The 23,023-nt window shown below is 49.3% G+C and overlaps 3 protein-coding genes across 3 annotated transcripts; 2 read left to right on the top strand and 1 right to left on the bottom strand.

Moving 5' to 3' along the window:
• Window positions 1–2,804: 2,804 nt before the first annotated feature.
• LOC124789067 (transcriptional regulatory protein AlgP-like) lies at window positions 2,805–4,620 on the bottom strand. Its single transcript, XM_047256358.1, has 2 exons — window positions 4,608–4,620; window positions 2,805–3,664 (listed from the first exon to the last, which is right to left on the bottom strand). The coding sequence occupies exons 1-2, from the start codon at window positions 4,618–4,620 to the stop codon at window positions 2,805–2,807; spliced, it is 873 nt and encodes a 290-aa protein (XP_047112314.1).
• A 657-nt stretch (window positions 4,621–5,277) lies between these two features.
• Window positions 5,278–5,823, top strand: LOC124789065. Its single transcript, XM_047256357.1, has one exon. It carries the CDS (start codon window positions 5,278–5,280, stop codon window positions 5,821–5,823), a length of 546 nt encoding a protein of 181 aa, XP_047112313.1.
• A 994-nt stretch (window positions 5,824–6,817) lies between these two features.
• Window positions 6,818–7,288, top strand: LOC124789064. Its single transcript, XM_047256356.1, has one exon. It carries the CDS (start codon window positions 6,818–6,820, stop codon window positions 7,286–7,288), a length of 471 nt encoding a protein of 156 aa, XP_047112312.1.
• Window positions 7,289–23,023: the final 15,735 nt, after the last annotated feature.

The raw sequence follows: 23,023 nt of genomic DNA, 5'->3' as shown, positions 1-23,023 counted from the left end.
TATGCTTCTGAAGGAAGGCACGGTAGAAACGGCGGGATTCATGGAGCAGGAGGACAGCCTCTGGGGGTAAAGTAGGAAGGTGGTGGTGGATGGCGACGAAAGGGACATCGGCCTCCACGGCCTCAGACATGGTCTGCTGGAGAAAGGAGGTGACATGGGTAACATCATCAGGAATGTGGTAGGTGAGGAGGTGGCTATTGACCTGGGTAGAGAGCGTATCCTGGTAGGCATACCAGTCGGCATGGGAATAATCATGGACGTATTTTGGCGGAGGGTCATTACAAGGGTAAGTACGGGGGCGACGACCGTCTGAATCAGTGAGGAGGACAGGGAGATGGTCATTACCAATTGGGACCAGGACATCCACCTCTATGCGGCCAAGGAGGTTACAGGATGAGAGGATGACATTGGGAGTGGCGTTGGATTCAGGGCAGGTGTGCGGGAGAATGGGGACGAGGTCGAATTGGAGGGAGGAGAGGAGCCGATGCCACCACCATAACTGGGTGGCAGAACGACTATGGATGTTGAGGTTGGTGGCGATCATGTAGGAGGAGAAGGTACAGTCAATGTGAGAGAGGAAGTCAAAAGGAATAGGGGCGTTGAGGTGGACAAAGATGGTGGCACAGGTGATGGTTAAAATAGCTCTGAGCACTATGGGACTTAACATCTATGGTCATCAGTCCCCTAGAACTTAGAACTACTTAAACCTAATTAACATATGGACATCGAACAACACCAAGTCATCACAAGGCAGAGAAAATCCCTGACCCCGCAGAGAATCGAACCCGGGTGCGGGAAGCGAGAATGGTACCGCTCGACCACAAGCTGCGGATGGCGCAGGTGATAGTAAGGCCAGGGAAGAAGAGACTAAGGATCATGTGTTCTGCGTGGTCGGTAATGAGAGCTTGGAGCCAAACAAGTATCTGGCAGTGGTGACCAATGGCTACTCCGCCACGCGCTATCGAGAGGGGATTATCGGAGCAGTGAAGGAGGTAGGGTGAGGTGTGTACAGTGTGTTGGGGCTGAAGAAAGGTTTCATTGAGGAGGAAGGCATCCACATGGTGGGTTGTGTGGGTGTGCAGGAAGAGGTTCTTGTTGGTGGGAAGGCTAACGTATGTTATAGAACAAGATACGGTGCTTTCGCGCCATGACAGGGATTTAGATGATGGTGTCGAGACGGGAGAAGGTGAAATGGGCCTGATTATCGGAGTAGGTGGCATACATGTTGAGGTGGAAGATGGATTGGGCAGCAAGGGATATCTGCTGGAGAGTGTGGGGGTGCTGGAAGGGGTGGACATTTTGGAGGAGGATGGTTAGGAACCTGATTATGTCTTCAGCAGTGGGGAGGAGTGCGAAGGGAAATGCCAGGAGGGAAGGGGGCGTCCAGAGGGTGGACAGGGATCGTGTGTTCAGGCATGGTGGGGGGGGGGGGTCACGCCTCACATTTCTGGGAGTAAGTGGGATGTAGGAGGTTAGAGGTGTTGCAGGAGGGAGGGGACTGTAAGTTGGGGCACTGCCAGAGGAATTGCACCTGTTTACAGTGCGGGCAGACAGACGCCTCGCAGGACTCAGATGTAGGATGTGCATTAAAGTGCAGACACCTCTGGCAGCGGAGGGATTGAGGAGGGGAACGGGAGGGGTCGACCTTGTAACGTAGGTGGAAGGGGAGGGCACTCTGCTTCAAGAGACGGTCGATGGAGGTGGCATGTTCTGAGAACACCTGCATATGCTGGGTGGGGCTGACAGGTCTGAAGATGTAGCGGACTGCCCATGTTTCTAAGGAGGGGTGCACCTTCAGCTCCACCAACACCTCCTCCTCCGTGATCATCAGACTACGCTATCACGGCGGTGTGGGTAGGCGGGTGATGTGGGGGTTGGGGTTGGCGGGAGGAGGATAGGGATGGTGCAGGGGTGAGGGTGGAATTGGGGCCAAATCAGGTAACGGGGATGCAGGAGAGAATTTCTGTGTGAAGGGTGAGCTGAGGGAGGAGATGAGGGCTCCGGTAAAGTGTTGGCGGAGGAGGAGTGTGAGGTTCAGGGCCTCAAGGAGGGAGGGATCAGGAGGTATATGTAGGAGGAGTGGGAGGAGGAGGAGGAGGAGGAGGAGGAGGAGGAGATAGAAGGGACAGGCAGGGAGACATACATGGCATCCTGGGGGGAAGGAGGACAAAGCTGGGCTTTTTTGGAAGCAGAGGAGGCAGGTGTGCCACTGGGGCATTTGACAGCGATAGAAGGGTGCGAGGAGGCGTGGGACAGGAGCAACTGGGAGGTGGCTGGAAGTGGCAGGTCCCAGTGTGGATGCTGGAGCTGGCACCGGAGACGGGGATGGCGATGGTGAAGGTAATGGCGATGATGAAGATGACGATGATGGTGAAGGCAAGAGTGAGAACGGGGTGTGGACCGTGGTCCTCCGGGCCATCACCCTAGCAGGGGATGCAGAGACAGAGCGAGAGAGGATAGGGAAGGGATCAGAGGAGGAGGCACAGGAGGAAGGAGCCAGTGACAGGGCGAAAAAGAGCTAAAGAGCAGGAAGAGCGAGAAATGGAAGGGTGGAATTAGGAGCGGAGGTGATTGGGCATACTATGTAATTTTGGTGGTGGCGGCAGAGGGAGAGCTGTATACTATAGCGGTAGTGGTGGTAGTAGTAGTGGTAGTGGTGGTGGGAGTAGAATTAACGACAAGGAGGAAAGAAACAGGACAGGACAAAAAGTACAGAAGACAGCAAGGGACTCACAAAGACGGATGAAGAAAGACATAGACAGATGAAGACCAACAAAAAACCGACTTGCAGGAACGCTGGCTGGTCAGCAGAAACGCTGGCAGGAACCATGGCTGGCAAGCAGAAACCCTGGCTGGCCTGCTAGAACGCTGGCAGGAATGCTGGCTGGCCGGCAGGAACGCTGGCTGGCTATCATGAACACTGGCAGGAATGCTGGCTGGCCGGCTGGAACACTGGCTATCTGGCAGGAACGCTGGCAGTAATACGGGCAGGACCGCCGGCTGGCTAGCAGGTACGCTGCCAGGAACGCTGGTGGGCCAGCGGGAATGCTGGCTGGCTGGCAGGAACGCTGCAGGAACGATGGCTGACTGGCAGGAATAATGCCAGGAATGCTGGCAGGAACGCTGGCAGGAACACTGGCTGTCCGGCAGCAACGCTGGGAGGAACGCAGGAAAGAAAGCTGGCTGGCTGGCAGGAATGCTTGCAGGAATGCTGGCTGGCCAGTAGGTACGCTGGCCGGCTGGCAGGAATGCTGGGAGGAATACTGGCAGGCATGTTGGCTGGCTGGCAGGAACGATAACTCGCTATCAGCAATGCTGGCAGAACACTGGCTGGCCAGCAGTAACGCTGGGAGGAAGCTGGCAGTCTGGCAGGAACGCTGGCAGACACCCTGGCTGGCCAGCAGGAACGCTGGCTGGCCAGCAGGAACACTGGCTGGCTGGCAGGAACGCTGGCAGGAACGCTGGCTGGCCGGCAGGAACGCTGGCTGGCTGGCATATACGCTGGCAAGAACACTGGAAGGATTGCTGGCAGGAATATTGGTTGGCTGGCAGGAACGCTGGCAGGAGCGCTGACTGGCTGGGAGGAACGCTGTCTGGCCGGCAGGAACGCTGGCTGGCCAGCAGGAACGCAGGCTGCCAGCAGGAGCGCTGGCAGGAACACTGGCTGGCAAGCAGAAACCCTGGCTGGCCTGCTAGAACGCTGGCAGGAATGCTGGCTGGCCGGCAGGAACGCTGGCTGGCTATTAGGAGCTCTAGCAGAAATTCTGGCAGAAATGCTGGCAGGAAAGCTGGCTGGATGGCTGGGACACTGGCTGGCTGGCAGGATCGCTGGCTGGAATGCTGTCAGGATCACTGGCTGGCTGGCAGGAACGTTGGCTAGAATACTGTTTGGCTGGCAGGATCGCTGGCTGGAATACTGGCTGGCTGGCAGGAGTGCTGGCTGGCTGGCAGGAACGCTGGCTGGCCAGCAGGAATGCTGGGACGAAAACTGGCCGCAATGCTTTCTGGCTGGAAGCAACCCTGGCAGGAACGCTGGGTGGCCGGCAGGAATCCTGCCTGGCTGGCAGGAATGCTAGCAGGAAAGCTAGCCGCAATGCTATCTGGCTGGCAGGAATGCCGGCAGGAACCCTGGCAGGAACGCTGGGTGGCTAGCAGGAATGCTGCCTCTCTGGCAGGAATGCTGCCAGGAACATTGTCAGGAATGCTGGCTGGCCGGCAGGAATGCTGGCCGGCTGACACGAACGCTGGCAGGAACACTGGCAATAACGCTTGCAGGAACGCTGGCTGGCTACAGGGAACATTGGCAGGAACGCTGGCTGGAAAGCTGGCAGGAACGCTGGAAGACTAGCAGGAATGCAGGCTGCTTGACAAGAATGCTGGCTGGCTGACAGGAACGGTGGCAGGAACGCTGGCTGACCAGCAGGAATGCTGACTAGCTGGCAGGAACGCTGACAGGAGCGCTGGCTCTCCGGCAGGATTGCTGGCTCTCTATCAGGAACGCTGGCTGGCCTTCAGGAACGCTGGCAGGGACGCTGGCAGGAACGGAGGCTGACCGGCAGGAATGCTGGCTGGCTATGAGGAACGATGGCAGGAACGCTGGCAGGTACGCTGGTTGTCCATCTGCAACACTAGCTGGCTGGCAGGAACGCTGGCAGAAACGCTGGCAAGAATACTGGCAGGACCGCTGGCTGGCAGGCAGGTACGCCGCAGGAACGCTAGCAGGAATACTGGCTGGTTGGCAGGAACGTTGGCAGGAGCACTGTTGGCTAGCCAGAAAGCTGGCACTAACGCTGGCTGGCCGGCAGGAATGCTGGGAGAAACGTTGGCTGCAATGCTATCTGGCTGTCAGGAATTCTAGCAGCAACGCTGGCAGGAAAGCTGGGTGGCCGGCAATAATGCTGCCTGGCTGGCAGGATTGTTTACAGGACTGCTGGAACAACGCTATCTCGCTGGCAGGACTGCCGGCAATAACCCTGTCACGAATGCTGTCTTTCCGGCAGGAATGCTGGCTGGCTTTCAGGAATGCTGGCAGGAACGCTGGCAGGAACACTGTCTGGCTGGCAGAAACGCTGGCAGGAATGCTGACAGGAATACTAGCAAGACCAGTGTCTGGCTAGCAGGTACGCTAGCAGGAACGCTGGCAGGAAGAATACTGGTTCGCTGGCAGGATCTTTGGCAGGAGCGCTGGCTGGCTAGCAGGAACGCTGGCAGGAATGCTGGCTGGCCGGCAGGAATACTGGGAGGAACGCTGGCAGCAATGCTATCTGGCAGGCAGGAATGTCGGCAGGAACCTGGCAGGAACGCTGGGTGGCTGGCATGAATGCTGCCACCCTGGCAGAATGCTGGCAGAAATCCTGGCAGGAAAGCTGGCTGGACGGCTGGACCACTGGCTGGCTGGCAGGAACGCTGGCAGGAACGCTGGCAGGATCGCTGGCTGGCTGGCAGGAACACTGGCTAGAATACTGGTTGGCTGTCAGGATCGCTGGCAGGAACGCTGGCAGGAACGCTGGCAGGATCGCTGGCTGGCTGGCAGGAACACTGGCTAGAATACTGGTTGGCTGTCAGGATCGCTGGCAGCAATACTGGCTGGCTGGCTGCAGTGCTGGCTGGCTGGCAGGAAGGCTGGCTGGCCAGCAGGAATGCTGGGAGGACACTGGCAGCAATGCTATCTGGCTGGAGGCAACCCTGGCAGGAACGCTGGGTGGCTGGCAGGAATGCTGCCTGGCTGGCAGGAATGCTGGCAGGAACGCTGGCAGCAACGCTATCTACCTGGCAAGATTGCCGGCAGGAACCCTGGCAGGAACGCTGTGTGGCCAGCACTAATGCTGCCTCGCTGGCAGGAATGCTGGCAGGAACATTGTCAGGAATGCTGGCTGGTCGACAGGAGTGTTGGCCGGCTGGCAGGAACGCTGGCAAGAACACTGGCAGGAACGCTGGCAGGAACGCTTGTAGGAATGCTGGCTGGCTATAGTGAACACTGGCAGGAACGCTGGCGGGAAAGCTGGCAGGAACGCTGGCTGGCTGGCAGGAATGCTGGCTGCTTGACCGGAATGCTTGCTGGCTGGCAGGAACGCTGGCAGGAACGCTGGCAGGAATACTGGCTGGCTGGCAGGAACGTTGACAGGAACGCTGGGTGGCCGGCAGGAATGCTGCCACAATTGCAAGAATGTTACCTCACTGGCAGGAACACTGCCAGGAATACTGGCTGGCTGGGAGGAGCGCTGCAGGAACACTGGCCTCCTGAGAGGTACACTGGCTGGCTGGCAGGAACACTGGCAGGAATGCTGTGAGGAATGCTGGCAGGAACTTTGGGTTGCTGGCCAGAACTCTGGCAGGAATGGTGGCTGGCAAGCAGGAACGCTGGTTGGCCAACAGGAACACTGGCTGGCTATCAGGAATGCTGGCAAGAACACTGTATGGCCGGCAGGAACGCTGACAGGAACGCTGGCTGACCAGCAGAAATGCTGGCTCGCTGAGAGGAACGCTGGCAGGAATGCTGGCAGGAACGCTCGCTCACTGGCAGGAAGGCTGGGAGGAATGCTTGCTGGCTGTGTGGAACGCTGACTGTCCGGCATGAACGCTGGCTGGCTATCAAGAACGCTAGCAGGAACGCTGGCTGGCAGGCAGGAATGCTGGCTTGATATCAGGAACGCTGGCAGGAACGCTGGCTGGCCGGCAGGAACGCTGACTAGCTAGCAGGAACGCCGACAGGAGCGCTGGCTCTCTGGCAGGATCGCTGGCTCGCTATCAGGAACGCTGGCTGGCCATCAGGAACGCTGGCAGGGACGCTGGCAGGAACGGCTGCTGACTGGCAGGAATGCTGGCTGGTTATGAGGAACGCTGGCAGGAACGCTGGCACGTAAGCTGGTTGACGGCAGGGACGCTGGCTGGCTGGCTGGATCGCTGGCAGGAACGCTGGCTAGCCGGCAGAAACGCTGGCTGGCCTGCAGGATTGCTGGCAGGAATGCTGGCTGGCCGGCAGGAACGCTGGACGCCTATCAGGAACCCTGGCAGGAACGCTGGCAGGTATGCTGGTTGGCCATCTGCATCAGTGGCTGGCTGGCAGGAACACTGGCAAGAAAACTGGCAGGACCGCTGGCCAGCAGGCAGGTATGCCACAGCAACGCTGGCAGGAATACTGGCTGGTTGGCAGGAACGTTGGCAGGAGCGCTGTCTGGCTAGCAGGAAAGCTGGCACTAATGCTGGCTGGCCGGCAGGAATGCTGGGAAGAATGTTGGCTGCAATGCTATCTGGCTGGCAGGAAGTCAAGCTGCAACGCTGGCAGTAAAGCTGGGTGGTCGGCAGGAATGCTGCCTGGCTGGCTGGAGTGCTAGCAGGACCTCTGGAACTACGCTATCTCGCTGGCAGGACTGCCAGCACGAACCATGGCATGAATGCTGTCTGTCCGGCAGGAACGCTGGCTGGCTTTCAGGAATGCTGGCAGGAACGCTGGCAGGAACACTGTCTGGCTGGCAGGAACACTGACAGGAATGCTCGCAGGAATACCAGCAAGACCGCTGTCTGGCTAGCAGGTACGCTGGCAGGAACGCTGGCAGGAAGAATACTGGTTGGCTGGCAGGATCTTTGGCAGGAGCGCTGGCTGGCTAGCAGGAACGCTGGCTGGAACGCTGGCTGGCCGGCAGGAACCTGGCAGGAGTGCTGGGTGGCCGGCAGGAATGCTTCCACGCTGGCAGCAATTCTGACAGGAATGCTGGCAGGAACACTACTAGGAATGCTGGCTGAGTGGTAGGAAAACTGGATGCCTTGCAGGAACGCTGGCAGGAATGCTGACAGGAACGCTGGCAGTAATGGTTGCAGGAACGCTGGCTGGCTCTCGGGAACACTGGCAGAAACGCTGGCAGGAATGCTGGCTGGCCGGCTGGACCACTGGCTCGCTGGTAGGAATGCAGGCAGGTACACTGGCTGGAATAATGGCAGGACCGCTGGCTGGCTGGCAGGTACGCTGGCAGGAACGCTGCCTGGCCAGCAGGAACGCCGGCTGGCTGGCAGGAACGCTTCCAGGAATGCTGACTGGCCAGCACGAACGCTGGCTGGTTAGCAGGAACACTGGCTGGCTGGCAGGAACGCTGGCAGGAACGCTGGCTGGCTGGCATCAACGCTGGCAGGAACACTGGCAGGAACGCTGGCTGTCCGGCAGGAATGTGGACTGGCTGGCAGGGTCCCTGGCAGGAATACTGGCTGGCTGGCAGGAACGCTGGCAAGAGTGCTGCCTGGCTAGCAGTAACACCGGTAGGAACACTGGCTGACCGCCAGGAACGCTGGCTGGCTGGCAGGAACGCTGGCATGAATAGTGGCTGACTGGCTGGATCGCTGGCAGCAATACTGGCTGCCTGGCAAGAGCGCTGGCTGGCTGACAGGAACGCTGGCAGGAACGCTGGCTGGCCGGGAGGAATGCTGGGAGGAACACTGGCAGTAATGCTATCTGGCTGCAGCAACCCTGGCAGGAACGTTGGGTGGCAGGCAGGAATGCTGCCCTGCTGGCAGTAATGCAAGCAGGAACACTGGCAGCAACGCTGTCTGGCTGGCAGAAATGCTGGCAGCAACCCTGGCAGGAACGTTGGGTGGCCGGCAGGAATGCTGCCTTGCTGGCTGGAATGCTGGCAGGAACACTGTCAGGAATGCTGGCTGGCTGGCAGGAATGCTGGCTGGCTGGCAGGAATGCTGGCTGGAACACTGGCAGGAATGCTGGCAGGAACGCTTGCAGGAACACTGGCTGGCTATAGGGAATGCTGGCATAACGGTGGCAGGAAATCTGGCAGGAACGCTGGCTGGCTGGCAGGAATGCTGGCTGCCTGGCAGGAACGCTGGCTGGCTGACAGGAACGGTGACAGGAACGCTGGCTGGCCACCAAGAACGCTATGTGGGTGGGAGGAACGCTAGCAGGAACGCTGGCTGGCTGGCAGGAACGCTGGCTTGCTATGAGTAACGCTCGCAGGAACGCTGGCAGAAACTCTGGCTGGCCGACAGGAACGCTGACTGGCTGGCAGGAATGCTGACAGGAACGCTGGATGTCTGGAAGGAACACTGACTGGCTATCAGGAACGTTGGCTGGCTATCATGAATGCTGGCAGGAATGCTGGCAGGAACGCTGGCAGGAACGCTGGCAGGAACGCTGGCTGACCGCCAGGAACGCTGGCTGGCTATGAGGAACACTGGCAGAATCGTTGGCGGGTATGCTGGCTGGCGCCAGGAACGCTGGCTGGCTGGAACGCTGGCTGGATCGCTGGCTGGTCAGCAGAAACGCTGGCTGGCCTGCAGGAAAGCTGGCTGGCCGGCAGGGACGCAGGCTGGCTATCAGGAACACTGGCAGGAACGCTGGCAGGAATGCTGGCTGGCTGTCTGGAACACTGGCTGGCTGGCAGGAACGCTGGCAGAATCGCTGGCAGGAACGCTGGCTGACTGGCAGGAACACTGGCTGTCTATGAGGAACACTGGCAGGAACGCTGCCAGGTATGCTGGCTGGCGCCGGGAACGCTGACTGGCTTGCTGGAACGCTGGCTAAAACGCTGGCTGGCCAGCAGAAACGCTGTCTGGCCTGCAGGAACACTGGCAGGGAAGCTGGCTGGCCGGCAGGAACGCTGGCTGGCTATCAGGAACACTGGCAGGAATGCTGGCAGGTACGCTGGCAGGAACGCTGGCAGGAACGCTGGCAGGAATACTGGCTGGCTGGCAGGAACGTTGGCAGGAACACTGGGTCGCCGGCAGGAATGCTGCCTCAATGGCAAGAATGCTGCCACACTGGCAGGAACACTGCCAGGAATACTGGCTGGTTGGGAGAAGCGCTGGCAGGAATACTGGCCTCCTGAGAGGTACACTGGTTGGCTGGCAGGAACACTGGCAGGAATGCTGTGAGGAATGCTGGCAGGAACTTTGGGTTGCTGGCCATAACGCTGGCAGGAATGGTGGCTGGCAAGCAGGAACGCTGGTTGGCCAACAGGAACACTGGTTGGCTATGAGGAATGCTGGCAGGAACACTGTATGGCCGGCAGGAACGCTGGCAGGAACACTGGCCGACCAGCAGAAATGCTGGCTCGCTGGCAGGAATGCTGGCAGGAACGCTCGCACACTGGCAGGACGGCTGGGAGGAATGCTTGCTGGCTGTGTGGAACGCTGGCTGTCCGGCAGGAACGCTGGCTGGCTATCAGGATCGCTGGCAGGAACGCTGGCTGGCCGGCAGGAACGCTGACTGGCTGACAGGAACGCTGACAGGTACGGTGGCTTTCCGGCAGGAACGCTGGCAGGAATGCTGGCAAGGATGCTGGCTGACCGGCAGGAACGCTGGCTGGCTATGAGGTATGCTGGCAGAAATGCTGGTAGGAATGCAGGCTGGCGGCAGGAACGCTGCCTGGCTGGCAGGAACGCTGGCTGGCCAGCAGGAACTCTGGCTTTCCTGCAGGAACGCTGACATGAACGCCAGCTGGCCAGCAGAAAAGCTGGGTGGCTATCAGGAATGCTGGCAGTTACGGTGGCAGGAATGCTGGCTGGCCAGCGGAAATGCTGGCTGGCTGGGAGGAACGCTGGCAGGAACACTGGCTGGCCGGCAGGAATGATGGCTCGCTGGCAGGAGTACTGGCTGGCTGGCAGGAACGTTGGCAGGAGCGCTGGCTGGCTAGCAGGAACGCTGGCAGGAATGCTGGCTGGCCGGTAGGAACGCTATCTGGCTGGCAGGAACGCTGGCAGGAACGCTGGCTGGCCTGCAGGAATGCTTGCTGGAATGCTGTCTGGCCGGCAGGAATCCTGGTTAGCTGTCAGGAACGCTGGCTGGAACGCTGGCTGGCCGGCAGGAATGCTGGCTGGCTGGCAGGAACTCTGGCAGGAACGCTGGCTGCTGGAAGGAACGCTGGATGTCCGGCAGGAATGCCGCAGCTGTTGCTGCCGCGGTCTGGAAACTGCTGCTGCTGGCTGGAACGCTGCTGGCTGGCTGGCTGGCCCTGCAAAAACCCTAACACTTCGATCACAGGCGAATGTCACTATCGAATTGTGGTACTCATTGCTGGCGAGTTGTTCCACGTTGCTACTACTACATCCACACCAAATTTAAAACTTATTTGCCACTTATGTAAAAGGAAAGCTTCATTGCGCTTTACGGTTTATATACTAATTTAAATCATTTCTTCCACTCAGTTTTACCACTGTTCTGTACCGACCCGTTCAACATGCTCCTTTACTACGCATAATGCATATCTATTTTTTAAGTAATTGTTTGGCTTTTCTTCATTTTAAGTGTAAATCACCAATTCAAATCGTGAGCGGCCGAGCTAAGGGCGACGCATTCTTCTCTCCGTCAATAGATGGCAGCACTTTTGCCACTCTAGTTTACCAATTTGCTTCATCGTTCGCATCCGCTACTACCTGTTGTACGCTCATAGGTAGCCCACGGCACTTAGTACACGTCCACAGCGGCGCTATGCGGCCACAGTACAGCGTAAGTGTCCTGTTATTATTTGTATATTTCCCCACCCAGGCAGTCGTCCGTAGTAGTGTCTGGTGTATTTTACAACTTAAGCGATATTTTCCACAACAAAGTAAAGTATAAACAGAATATCAAAATGTTAAATATTTATTTCGGGAAAAAGTAGAGTTCGAAATCGTGTTATTCGTTGACTGGTTGGCCATGAAAAGCCCGGACTAACGCGGGAGAACAGGGAGAACAATGTTTTTTCCATTGGCCTTAAAGAAAACTTACGAAGTATTCTTCGCACGTGTTTTCTTTTGGAGATATAGAATGCGTACAGTAGTCTAAGTAGGCGGATCCCGGCCTTTCAATGGTACGGTCGCGTGCAGTATGAGATCCGAAGGAAGTTATAATTTGCCGATTTTAGTTGTGATACTTGCTTAAAAAGTGTTTTAAAGTGAAGGCATATTTATTGCGGTGTGTTTTTTTAGAAAGTACGGATTTTTAAGTAAATTTGTGTTTGAGAAAAGAGAGTAATTCCGCGTGGCATATTGAGCAGATCGCTGACAAAAAACTTGAGTGCATTAAACACCAATAAACTTAATAGTATGGCAAGCATTTTTATTTAAGAAAAATCCATGTTTAGTAGCTGTTCAGATTTCGGGAAATGTGTTACCATAAACTTGCTGACACGAATGAAGGAGTTTGTGCATGACTGTTCAGTTTATCGCGGGTTTGGCAATGAACGTGTACATCTCAAGGTTCAGAATATACCGAAGTTTTGCCAATATTTCCACCTTTCATTCAAAATTAATACCTTTTCGTCTCGCGGTTCTGGGCGCGCAGTCCGGAAACGCGCGACTGATACGGTCGCAGGTTCGAATCCTGCCTCGGACATGGATGTGTGTGATGTCCTTAGGTTAGCTGGGTTTAAGTAGTTCTATGTTTAGGGGACTGATTACCTCAGATGTTAAGTCCCACTGTGCTTGGAGCCATTTGAACCATTTGAACATATTTTTCAACATAATTTCCATTCAATGCGACGGCCTTACACCACCGTACTGGAAGGGCCTTGTGCCTACATGGTAACACTGTGCTGGTCGACTCTTCAATAAACTCAGCATAATGCACGTACTATTTCCCGAAGAGTGACCCCTCCGCTGGACGAAAGAGGTGGCTGTCAGAAACTGTGAGGTCCGGGCTGTAGGGCCTTCTTTAGGCAGCGAGAAACCCAGCGGAAACACAAATTGACAATCCCAATTGATGAGCACGTGTGGCAACACTGCCAGCATAAATGTACGGTTATGGAGTCTGATCGTCATCCGTTGATCACCTGTTATGAGAGGGTCCGCACATTCCACCATTGCACGAGTGTGACCTGTGTTAGCGCGACCTTGTTTCGGTGATGGCAGACGCCTCGCTCATCGATTCACCGTGCTTTCGTTGACTGCCCGGTATCCGTACACATTCTGCAAACATCTGTGAAGATTTGCGATGCTCTGGTTCCGCTAAAACGCTGGCAACGCACCTCTGTTACAGACGCGAGTTTGAGCGCTACGCATTGAAAGACCCTCGTGCCATAAAGAATAAAAAAATTGCTACAGCTTCGTTCAACTTCATTTTTTGTTTCGTATAGATTTAAGGTATAGTTAATGAAAAGCACCGCACGTTTCAGTGGGTCCCCACATATATCTCAGTGGCGTTCGTCATTGGCCACCGCTAGCGTCTGCCGCTTGCAGGTGGGATCGCCAATTCCGCGATCCGCCGTGTCGCAGGGGAAAACATTTCCCGCTGCCGCTGTCGGTGATGTAGTGTGCCGCGTTACGGCACTCTAGTCCAACTGCGTGTGCGCTTCCTCCCAGTTCTGACTCATCAGAGTACAGGCACGCTCGATACACTTTATCCAAAGGCAATGACAGACAAACGGACCATTTACCTACTTCCAAATGGGCAAATGTACGACCCTGAGGCTTTCCCGTATCTGTCGTAAGGGTGGCCCGCACACTGTCCTAAGCCCAGTAGGTAACTTAGCGCAAAAAGTCATTCAGCAATCGAAATCCTAAGAGTGAAATGTTTGTGCATTAAGTATAGCAAAAGTTACTAAGTCGTAAGTAATTATGATAAATCCCTTAGCATCTATAAACACAGACCTACAAGAAACAAATTCTTTGTAATTTGATTGATTTTGGCTACATTTGGGGCGCCCGCGCGGTTAGCTGTGCGCTCTAACGCACGGATTTCTAGGCGGGATGGAGCGCCTGGTCCCCGGCACCAATCCGCCCGGCGGACTTGTGTCGAGGTCCGGTGAGCCGGCCAAACTGTGGATGGTTTTTAGGCGGTTTTCCATCTGCCTCGGCGAATGCGGGTTGGTTTCCCTTATTCTGCCTCAGCTATATACGTCGACAATAGCTGCGCAAACAAGTTCTCCACGTAAGCGTACACCACCTTTCCTCTACCACGCAAACATAGGGGCTACACTCGTCTGGTGTGAGACGTTCCCTGGGAGGGGGGGGGGGGTTTCCACAAGGGCCGAACCGCACAATAACCCTGAAAGAGTGGTTCGGTGTGGGGCGGCGGAGGTGTGAAGTGGACTGCATTAGTCGTCTTGAGGCTGCGGACAACTGCGGCTGCGGCGGGAGCGGAGCCTCTCCGTCGTTTCTAGGCCTCCAGTTAACATAGAGTACATTTGGGGCCCTCACTAAATATTGAATCAGTCTTAAACATCTTCTGTACTATTTTAAAATCAGTGTTCCTGTAGAAGTGGATTTTATACGATAGATACTATTCCAACTGTATCTTGTGCGCTTGTAAATCGTTTTCCACCAGATGGAATCCTAAGTGACTTTCAACGCTAGGGCTGAGTTTGTAAGATCCCGCCGTATGTGGTAGAGCGCAGGTGGCCTTGCCTGGTATTTGTCTTTCGTTGTTATAAAGTTAACCAAAAGGTACTGTGCTGTATACTGCTTTATTTTTGTTGATGAGTAAAAATAAAATGAATTCGATTAGAAGAAAATGTGTAAATTATTCTGACTTACTTTTGTACACAAAAGGAGAATGAATACACACTGAACGAAAACAGAAAAATTTTTAATGAGTATGTAAAGAGAATCTATGTGGGATACACTGGTATCAGGTTTGGTGATTAGTATAAGACTTGGGCACTGCATCCGGTCTGTAAAACTTTTACAGAACGTTCGCCACAGTGGACTACATGGAAAAGAATTTTCGGCGTGCTGATGGTTTGGAAAGAACCCGAAAACCACTTCAGCGACTGTTCTCTCATAGTAGTAAATACTACCGGAACCAATCTAAACAACCATCAAAACTGTACTTGCCCTGATTTAGTCTTTGGAAGGCACCTGATCCCTCACTTCGATAAATTCCGATCCCTACATTTCACCAGCTACCAGGGCTCTGTGGGCCCTAGTGCCGTCCCTCTGATACTGGCGAGCATGACAGTGACTATTGGGGAATGTCATCAATTCCTAAACTTTTCAACTGGGGCCAGTTAAATGAGCTCAAAAGAAGCGCCATATTTACTAGCTTTCCAAATAAATGATAAAACTGTACTTGGAAGCAGTACCAAAATCCTCTTTACCGTGCAACAGTAGGGCCCAAAGCGCGTGCTACACTTTGTTCCTCAAAACCAAGTTAGCATCTGTGACGACATTAGTGGGTTCCAGGACAAAATGTTTCTTCTCGAATTTGTGCGAATTGGATAGCAAAGTGGCAACACCATATGGCTTTGCTTTTTGTACTTCAGGGATAGCGGAGGCAAAACACGCTATGGGTTACAGAAAAGTGGCCTACGAGGGAAGATATGGACGTCGGACAAAAAAAGTCGTTAACGACACTGTAGTTGAACGATTGAATGTCACCTGTCCTCTACTTCATTCGAAGCTTGGAATTATTTAGCGTTTGAAAGGTCTCTTAATAATAATGAATGCGACTCTGCACATATACCGAAAAACAGCGTCTTCAGTGAGTACGGAAACAATAAAGCAGGAATATTTGATAGCCTAATAAATAAATGTGTTTAATGAGGCTTAGTGAAAAGCTGGAAACTATGATGAACCGGTAAACTAGATGCTCCAGTTTAAAATCTGTTGAGCTTAACAGGAATATTAAGGTGCATTTAGGGGACACCAGTGAGAAACGATGACGTTAAAACTATTGAGGACCGTCGCCAAGGAACATTGGACACGTTTATGATGGGAGACTACTGCTGGAGTTTAAATTGCGGCACTTCCAAAACACATTCATGACTGTTATGGGAACGCTGGTTTCGTCGATGACTTTCTCCTTTGTTTTTATATTTAATAATATTTGTATGATATAATAGTAAATATTCCGTGTAATTTTTTAAATTCAATTCATGGACATAATTTGAAGTGGTGTAACGTATTATAATAACCACGATTTTATTCTGATTTTATGCTGAGATTACGGAAACTTACAACATCCCTTTATTTTCAGCTATTGTTCTACCAGTTTTCTGATATGTAACATCTGATTAATGTTTTGACTATACACAATATTTTACCAGTCTGTCGAAATTCTGGCTTCATTAAAGTTAGTCAAGTATATATAGATATTTTTACGCAAAGCGGAATTAGTCTACGAAAACTGATGTTCCTAAAATGTTATAACAAAATAAAAAATATAACATCAATCTCAATAATGTTTTGCAAAATCAGTTCACCTCCACATGTGAGAGATTACACTTTTTAGTCCACTAAACTCTACTACGTTAAATTTTGCGACATGGAATAATATCTGTATACTTAAAAATATTTTCATTCGTTTTCTCACTTTGATAAATAGCTTTTATTTCATAATAGTTCCATAGTATTTATGTGTTCGAAAAATTCAAACATTCACGCATTAAATATTAAACCGGAAGTTTATGCACCGAAAGTTTGATTCATTGAAGGTTCTGGAAGCTTCTGTTCTGGAAGCTTCTAGGATACTGTGTCATTGATACGTACTGTAATTCTGGCGCCAAATGCGTCTGTATTACTTCGACATAGCTGAAGTCCAGTCCCTGAGACTCTTTTCTCTGAAACGCGAGAACCATGCATAACGTTTTTATATGAATGCTGTAATTTTTACTTGCTGTGAAAATGTTTGTGATTTTATGTCTAGCGAATTGGGGAAAGCGAAAATAAGAACTGGATATGTAAATTCCAAAAACCAATACTTCAGTCATCTCCCAAACAAAACCCAGAACCCATTTTTACTCTCATGGACATTGTCAGTCAACATGAGTCCTACACGTTGACACTAACTGCAAGGTAAATAACGCTTTATTCGTTACAGAGTTTGGCACTTAGTAATATGTATTGAAATGTAATTGACATATCACTAAAATGCGAGAACATGTGATCATGCTCAAGAATGAACAGTGAGTGAGGGGGGACTTTATAGTACGTTTCACTGAAGTGTTTACATTTGCGGTTGGGTAAAACCTAATTCTATATCCGAATTAATGACACAGAATTCGTCAGCTACAATTATCTCGGTACTATAATAACAGTTGGACTTTGTAAGGTAGGTTGTACATTTGATCATGTTTCTATTAATTCATTATTTATTTAAACATATATTTGATTAAGAACACAATGAACATAATAATGGCCTCATAGATAGAACGTTGATATAGCGTCACATAAACAGATGATAACAGTATACTTCCAGTAAAGTTTTCTTATATGCAGTTCCAGAGCACAGTGAATCCCTCAATCAACTAATCCTGGCATTTAAGCGTAATATGAATTTCCAAAGCGAATTACCTTTTCATAAACAATCAGGTAACTGCAGAACTAACATTCAATTTTACGTTAAGCAAACTATATAGTTCCCTGGCATTAATGAAGTATTTCAGTAATAAATACCAATAGCAGTGGAAATAATTCGAAATCCTGCTCTGCTCAGAACCTGATACTCGGACACGTTAGTTGCAGTGGGCTGCCAAATTCAAACCAATACACGTATTTACTAAATTCTCACAGAAGTTGAAGTTTCGAGCAGCCACTCACTGTCCTTATCCCATCACTTGATTACCAAAAATCAGTTGTAACCGGAAGACATGCGCGACTTACTGGCTCGCCATATCGGAACAAAATTACTCTCAGTGCGCCTTGTGCGGCCCTGCATGAATTCACGAATCCGCCAAGATACAGCAAAATAAACAAATTTGTCCATAATTAAAATTATAAGTAACTTACAGATAATAAATAATTGTTGGGTAGAATGTCCCTCTTCGTCGGTCCTTTTCGGACTACGAAATACCACCTTAAAAATAGGACAACGTGCTTCCTCCGTTAAGAGTTATGTGTGAAGGAGTCGTCATTCTAACACACCTGAACAAGTAACTGTAAACGAAATACGATATAACTTAGACTAATATTAGAATGAGAAAGTCTCCTATCATAGTACAAAAAGAGTGAATACATCTTGGGTGGGGTTAGGGATGTAAACGAGGGAACTAGTTTTTCGAATTGTCAGCAACAAAAAAAACATTTAAATCAAAACATCTTCACATATTCGTGCCTTTTCGCTTGCCAGTATTAGTACCCATGGCATGTAATGTCATGCACCGTGTCAAGTAAAGAAGCATCATACATCATGTATAATATGACATAAGCCGTAATGTCATCCAACGTGGCATTTGTCGCGAGCAGTATGACGTATCCATCCCCAGAAATTTTATCTCCCTCCCAGAAAACTATTTTAGCTATAACAGGTATGCTCTTCAGCCATATGACATGATGTATTGTTTACTATGACTACCGAATCTTCTGGATTTTTGGCGTGCGATCAGTTGTGCCAACTCCTTGGAACTAAGAGAGCGCACTGCTTTGGGTTAGTAGAGGAACTAGGGTTAACGCATAAAAAACCGCGAATATGTCAAGATGTTTTGATTTAAATGTCATTGAAGCTGCCAGATAAGAGAAGATCCCTTCTTTTACATCCCTAACTCTGCCCAGGACATGTTGACCTTTCTTTGTTCTCGATAGGAACATTTTTCGTTCTGGTTCGCAACTTTAGCTCTACCCCAATTTTCACGATAGATTGCCATAACTTGGCAACCAATGTACATTTTTGTTGACTCGGTTAACGAATGATCTGATACAGCTTTTTTCATTCTCTTCCAAACCATGTTGCTTGTATCGTGGTTACTTGTAAACCTCTCACAAAACAACAGGACGACCATCAATTACCCAAGTATATGTGTAACTCCTTTCAAAATTTTAATCGATTCACACATGTCTCAAACACAGAAGTTGTGCGCGTAAAAAAACTCAAAATATTTGTTTTTACGCAAAATATGAATAAAGATAGATTTTTTGAAAATGAGACATTAATTCATTAAATTGAATTTTTAACCGTTTCCGCGCATTTAGTTCGCGCAAGAACGAATTTTACGTGCTACGTTTAGCTCGACTTTGAACCATCGTATCTTGACGTGGATAAAGATTATTGGATAAATAAAACTTCCTTTTGACTTTGTCACTCTATATAGCACCTTGCAAATTCTTAAACGACTCTCACAAGTCTTTAAGACACTCTTCCTCTTCATCTCCACTTATATGGATGAGATGTCGTTAGCAGAAAGAAAGAGTTAGCCACCTCTCAAATGGTATCAGCTGCCTTGTATCGCTTTGAATAAATATGACATTAGTTAGATTTCCTCTGTTTCATTGGTAAACTAGAGATAGCATTCCCTCCTTTCTGCAAATCAACGAATACCAATGAACAGCTCGAATATACACAGGTACCGCCCCTCTAGTTGTGATGTGACAGAGCCTATACTAAAGACTAAAAATAACATTTCACATCAGAGCACCTCGTAACACTTAGTTAACATTTCGTAGCAAAATTTGTTCACATCGCACCATCCAGCCCGCAGATGGCACCTAGGTTCCCGCCTGTGTTCTCTCACACGCTGCTAGGCACGTGCTGCCTCTGCGACTTCGTTTTTGTCAAGTTGCAACAGTACAGTGAGCTTTCAAGGGATTGAATTCTTTGAATGCCTTACAAGTTAAATTCTTCCCACAACACATATTTAACGACGAAGGCTGGTGAGTAGATCTGCCTAAATGTGGTTTTTAGGGGGTTTGCCACATCCCTGTAGGTGAATACCAGGCTGGCACCCAAGTTCTGCCTCAGATACACGCTATACAAACATTTGGAGAACCTACTCACACTTACACATAGGGTTAACTGTACATGTAGTCAGATGGGGTACACAGATTGTGCCCTTGGGGCGGAATAAGAGGATGTAAAGTTTCTTGAAACACTTGCCCAACAGCAGCAGAGCACTTACTGTGACTGTATTTGTCTGGATCTCACTACATATTTGAATACAAAAAAGCTACCCCATTAAATTGTCAATATGTATAGTAGCTTCTTTGGGTTTACAAAGACATAATGAACAGTGACAATAGTCCCAACGCCATGACTTCTGAAACTACAGTTCTATGGATACACGTTACATATATACATACATAAACATCTACATGGGAAATTATTCCAATAGGTGAGTGTTTTAGTGGTTTCTTTTCAATGATTCTAGAGATAATTAAAGTTAATACTAAATTACATATCTACACAAGACTTATAAATGTTAAGCTGTATCAAGATCAAACGGAATAATGTATATACTTAAGGGATTCAACTAAGAACGTTGTTATTACATTTCAATGGAGCTAAGCAACAAACATCTTTCAGAAGTTTTAATGTTAGAAGTTTATCAGTCGAAGGATTATTTTGGAATGATACAGGATTTGTCAGCTTAACGATGTAGAAAACAACCAAAGTTACCAAATTCTGTTTTTATGTAATTTACGACTAGTTTCAGGTAACAGAAACGACGGGAAGTTAAAATTACAGTTTAGCCAATAAACTGTTACCAAAATTGTGTGCATATAACAGTATACCGAACGTATCGTACCAGAATACTTGTACCAACCGCACAAAATGGTGTATTCCGTAACAGCATACAAACCATGATAAGATTGGACACTTGTACATACGCTTACATCGAAGTGAAATTTTTTAATGAACATTGACAGGACAGTCTAGTTCCTATGCTCCAACAAGGAAACGTATATTCTGGTAAGATGTATTCAGTATCCTGCTATATGCACTCAATTTTTGTAACAGTTTATTGAATTAATCGTAACTCTAACTCTCCACCTCACAGGATGATTTGAAAGTCGTTTCAGTTAAGCTGCAACTAGTTACAAATTAAATAAACAAAGAAATTTTGGACCTTTGGCAGCTTTCTACATCAAACTGCGTAACACAGTGTTCACCCAGTATGCTGGAAATCCTTTAATACATGTGTGTTTAAAATATTAATGAAATAAATTGTTAACTTATGAAAACACGATACTTGGATCTGTAGTAGATTAGGAAACGGCAACCTTGCACACTTTCTTCTATATTCGATTATTTATCTTGGAAGAACGGTGGCAATATTATGAAATTCTTGTATGTTTTTATGATAATAAAATCCGGGCGAGTCACTCTACCGATCTCCAGTGACATCTTTTCTTTATTTAATAAACTGGACCTACTCGTCAAAGTGTACTTCTGGATTCCTACAGAGAAATTGCAGGGGTAAACAGTGTAATTTTCAGGAACTGACTTGAGGCAGAATATTTCTCCAACGGCCATTCTTGGGCGTCATTCCCTCGTGTAAACTCACCACGCAGAAAGATTGTCCCCGTGTCCTGTAAAACGATAAAATGTTTAGAAAGAAGTACTGTGAAAAGTCTAACTCAGGAAACGTAACTTTTGTGTAAGTAAATAACATCTGTTCATCGCCGTCGATGATAACATGGCCACTCTAACCTGACTTAAGCAGCTTAACCTAGGCGAAGGAATGAGAAACCACACGAATGCTATACTTACTTCAATTTACTTTTTACCACCGTCCGCACTTCGTCGCTACCTGCTCGTCAAGGGTCATCTCTACTGAACAGAGAGTAAGTGTGACTACCAGAAAATACGTTCCGTCAGACGAACATTTTACAATTTTCGTACTTGCACTCGGTAAATGTGATTAGACACAATTCCATTACTCTTCACTATTGATTCATATTACTCGACTCACTATAACTCCTCCAGTTTTCAAATAAGTGAGATGTAAAAAGAGTCCGATATACCGGGTAATTTATGAATCCTACAGCTGTAGTTGAAATCTGTACAAAGAAGTCGCCAGTTAAGAATACAATAAACGAAGTACTTCATGAACATAGATGTGCCAAATATATCACTGATGAAGCTCCGGCTAATTTTAGATTTGACCGAGTTGACAATTTGTTTACCCAAGACTTCATCACTAAAATCAGACATCGTAACTTTCAAGTGGCCGCAAAGCTTTTTATCTGGGTATACTGGTAGGTCGAGGAATGTCAGAGATACTGTATGAGATAATATGACTGTTGAACTTCATTATACACCACTGTATCTTTCTCATTACATTACAAAAGCTGATTGAACCAACTTTATGACTCAGAAGATGGTCGTGACACCCACTTGTCTTCAGGGCATTTTAGAAGAAGACAAACTCAAATGTTATTTCGTTTCTTTCTCCGTTTTAACGACGAAAAAACCAGTGGGACTTACATATGCTGGTACATCATATTTCAATAGATTTATGTTAAAAATAATAATAATTTCGTGTGGCTCAGTGGCCTGACCCAAGTCTTTCAATTGGAAATTATTTCTGCAACTTATTCAACTGGGGAAAAGTTCCCTACAGTTTGACGTGGAGTCATAACTATGTGTCGTTTCTGATGAAGCTTCACATCATAGAGAGATGAATCCTAGTTTGAAGGCAGACTCGAAAAATCCATGGCCTAACGTTAGGGTCGATTCCACGACCTTTCTTTTTCGAGGTACGCACTTTACCGCTAAACCACAAGGCCCAACATTATAGGAATAATAATAACAATGATAATAATAATGTCGACTGAAAAAAGCAGCATACCGGACGTTCGACGATCTCAGTTAACGTTGAGATAAATTTTGCTTATTTTTTTGTGTGTTTCGTCTGGCTATATAAATGAAGTATTAGGCAGTGTGAGTCTTCCTTTTTAGTAATTGGCTCTGGAATCATCTGATTTTGTATTCGAGTATTACCTTTTAGTTCGAAGATTGTGGCAGTAATTTTCGGTTTTGTGATCTTGGGAGTGCTTTTGTGAGCGATGGTGTCAGTGCAGGCAGATATACCTAGGTTCCATTGAAATATTGTTTAAAGTGAAAGGTATCCAGTACAAACTGTGTCGAGCACATTAAATAAAAAAGGAAATGTACTAAATAAATCTGGGGCATACAGTCGTTTCCCAAACTTAATCCTGGCTCTGATGGAGTCTACAAACATGGAGATGACACTAATGACCGAAACGGCTGTGTAGTGTCCTAGTGTGAAATGACTGCTACGGAGGGAGGTAGAAGTCGTTCTTCGAGTCGTCAGGATGGCCTTCAGCTCTCTCACCTGGTCGTTGGAGTTAGATGGCTTGGCGGAGGCTGCAGGAGGCAGAGGAGTAAGAGGGCTGCAGCATCGTAAACCCCTTATTATTCCAACAACTACAA

This window comes from Schistocerca piceifrons, chromosome 3, assembly GCF_021461385.2.
Source record: "Schistocerca piceifrons isolate TAMUIC-IGC-003096 chromosome 3, iqSchPice1.1, whole genome shotgun sequence".
Lineage (NCBI taxonomy): Eukaryota > Metazoa > Arthropoda > Insecta > Orthoptera > Acrididae > Schistocerca > Schistocerca piceifrons.
The sequence above is the reverse complement of the archived record's forward strand: the minus strand, read 5'-3'. Positions and strand labels throughout refer to the sequence as shown.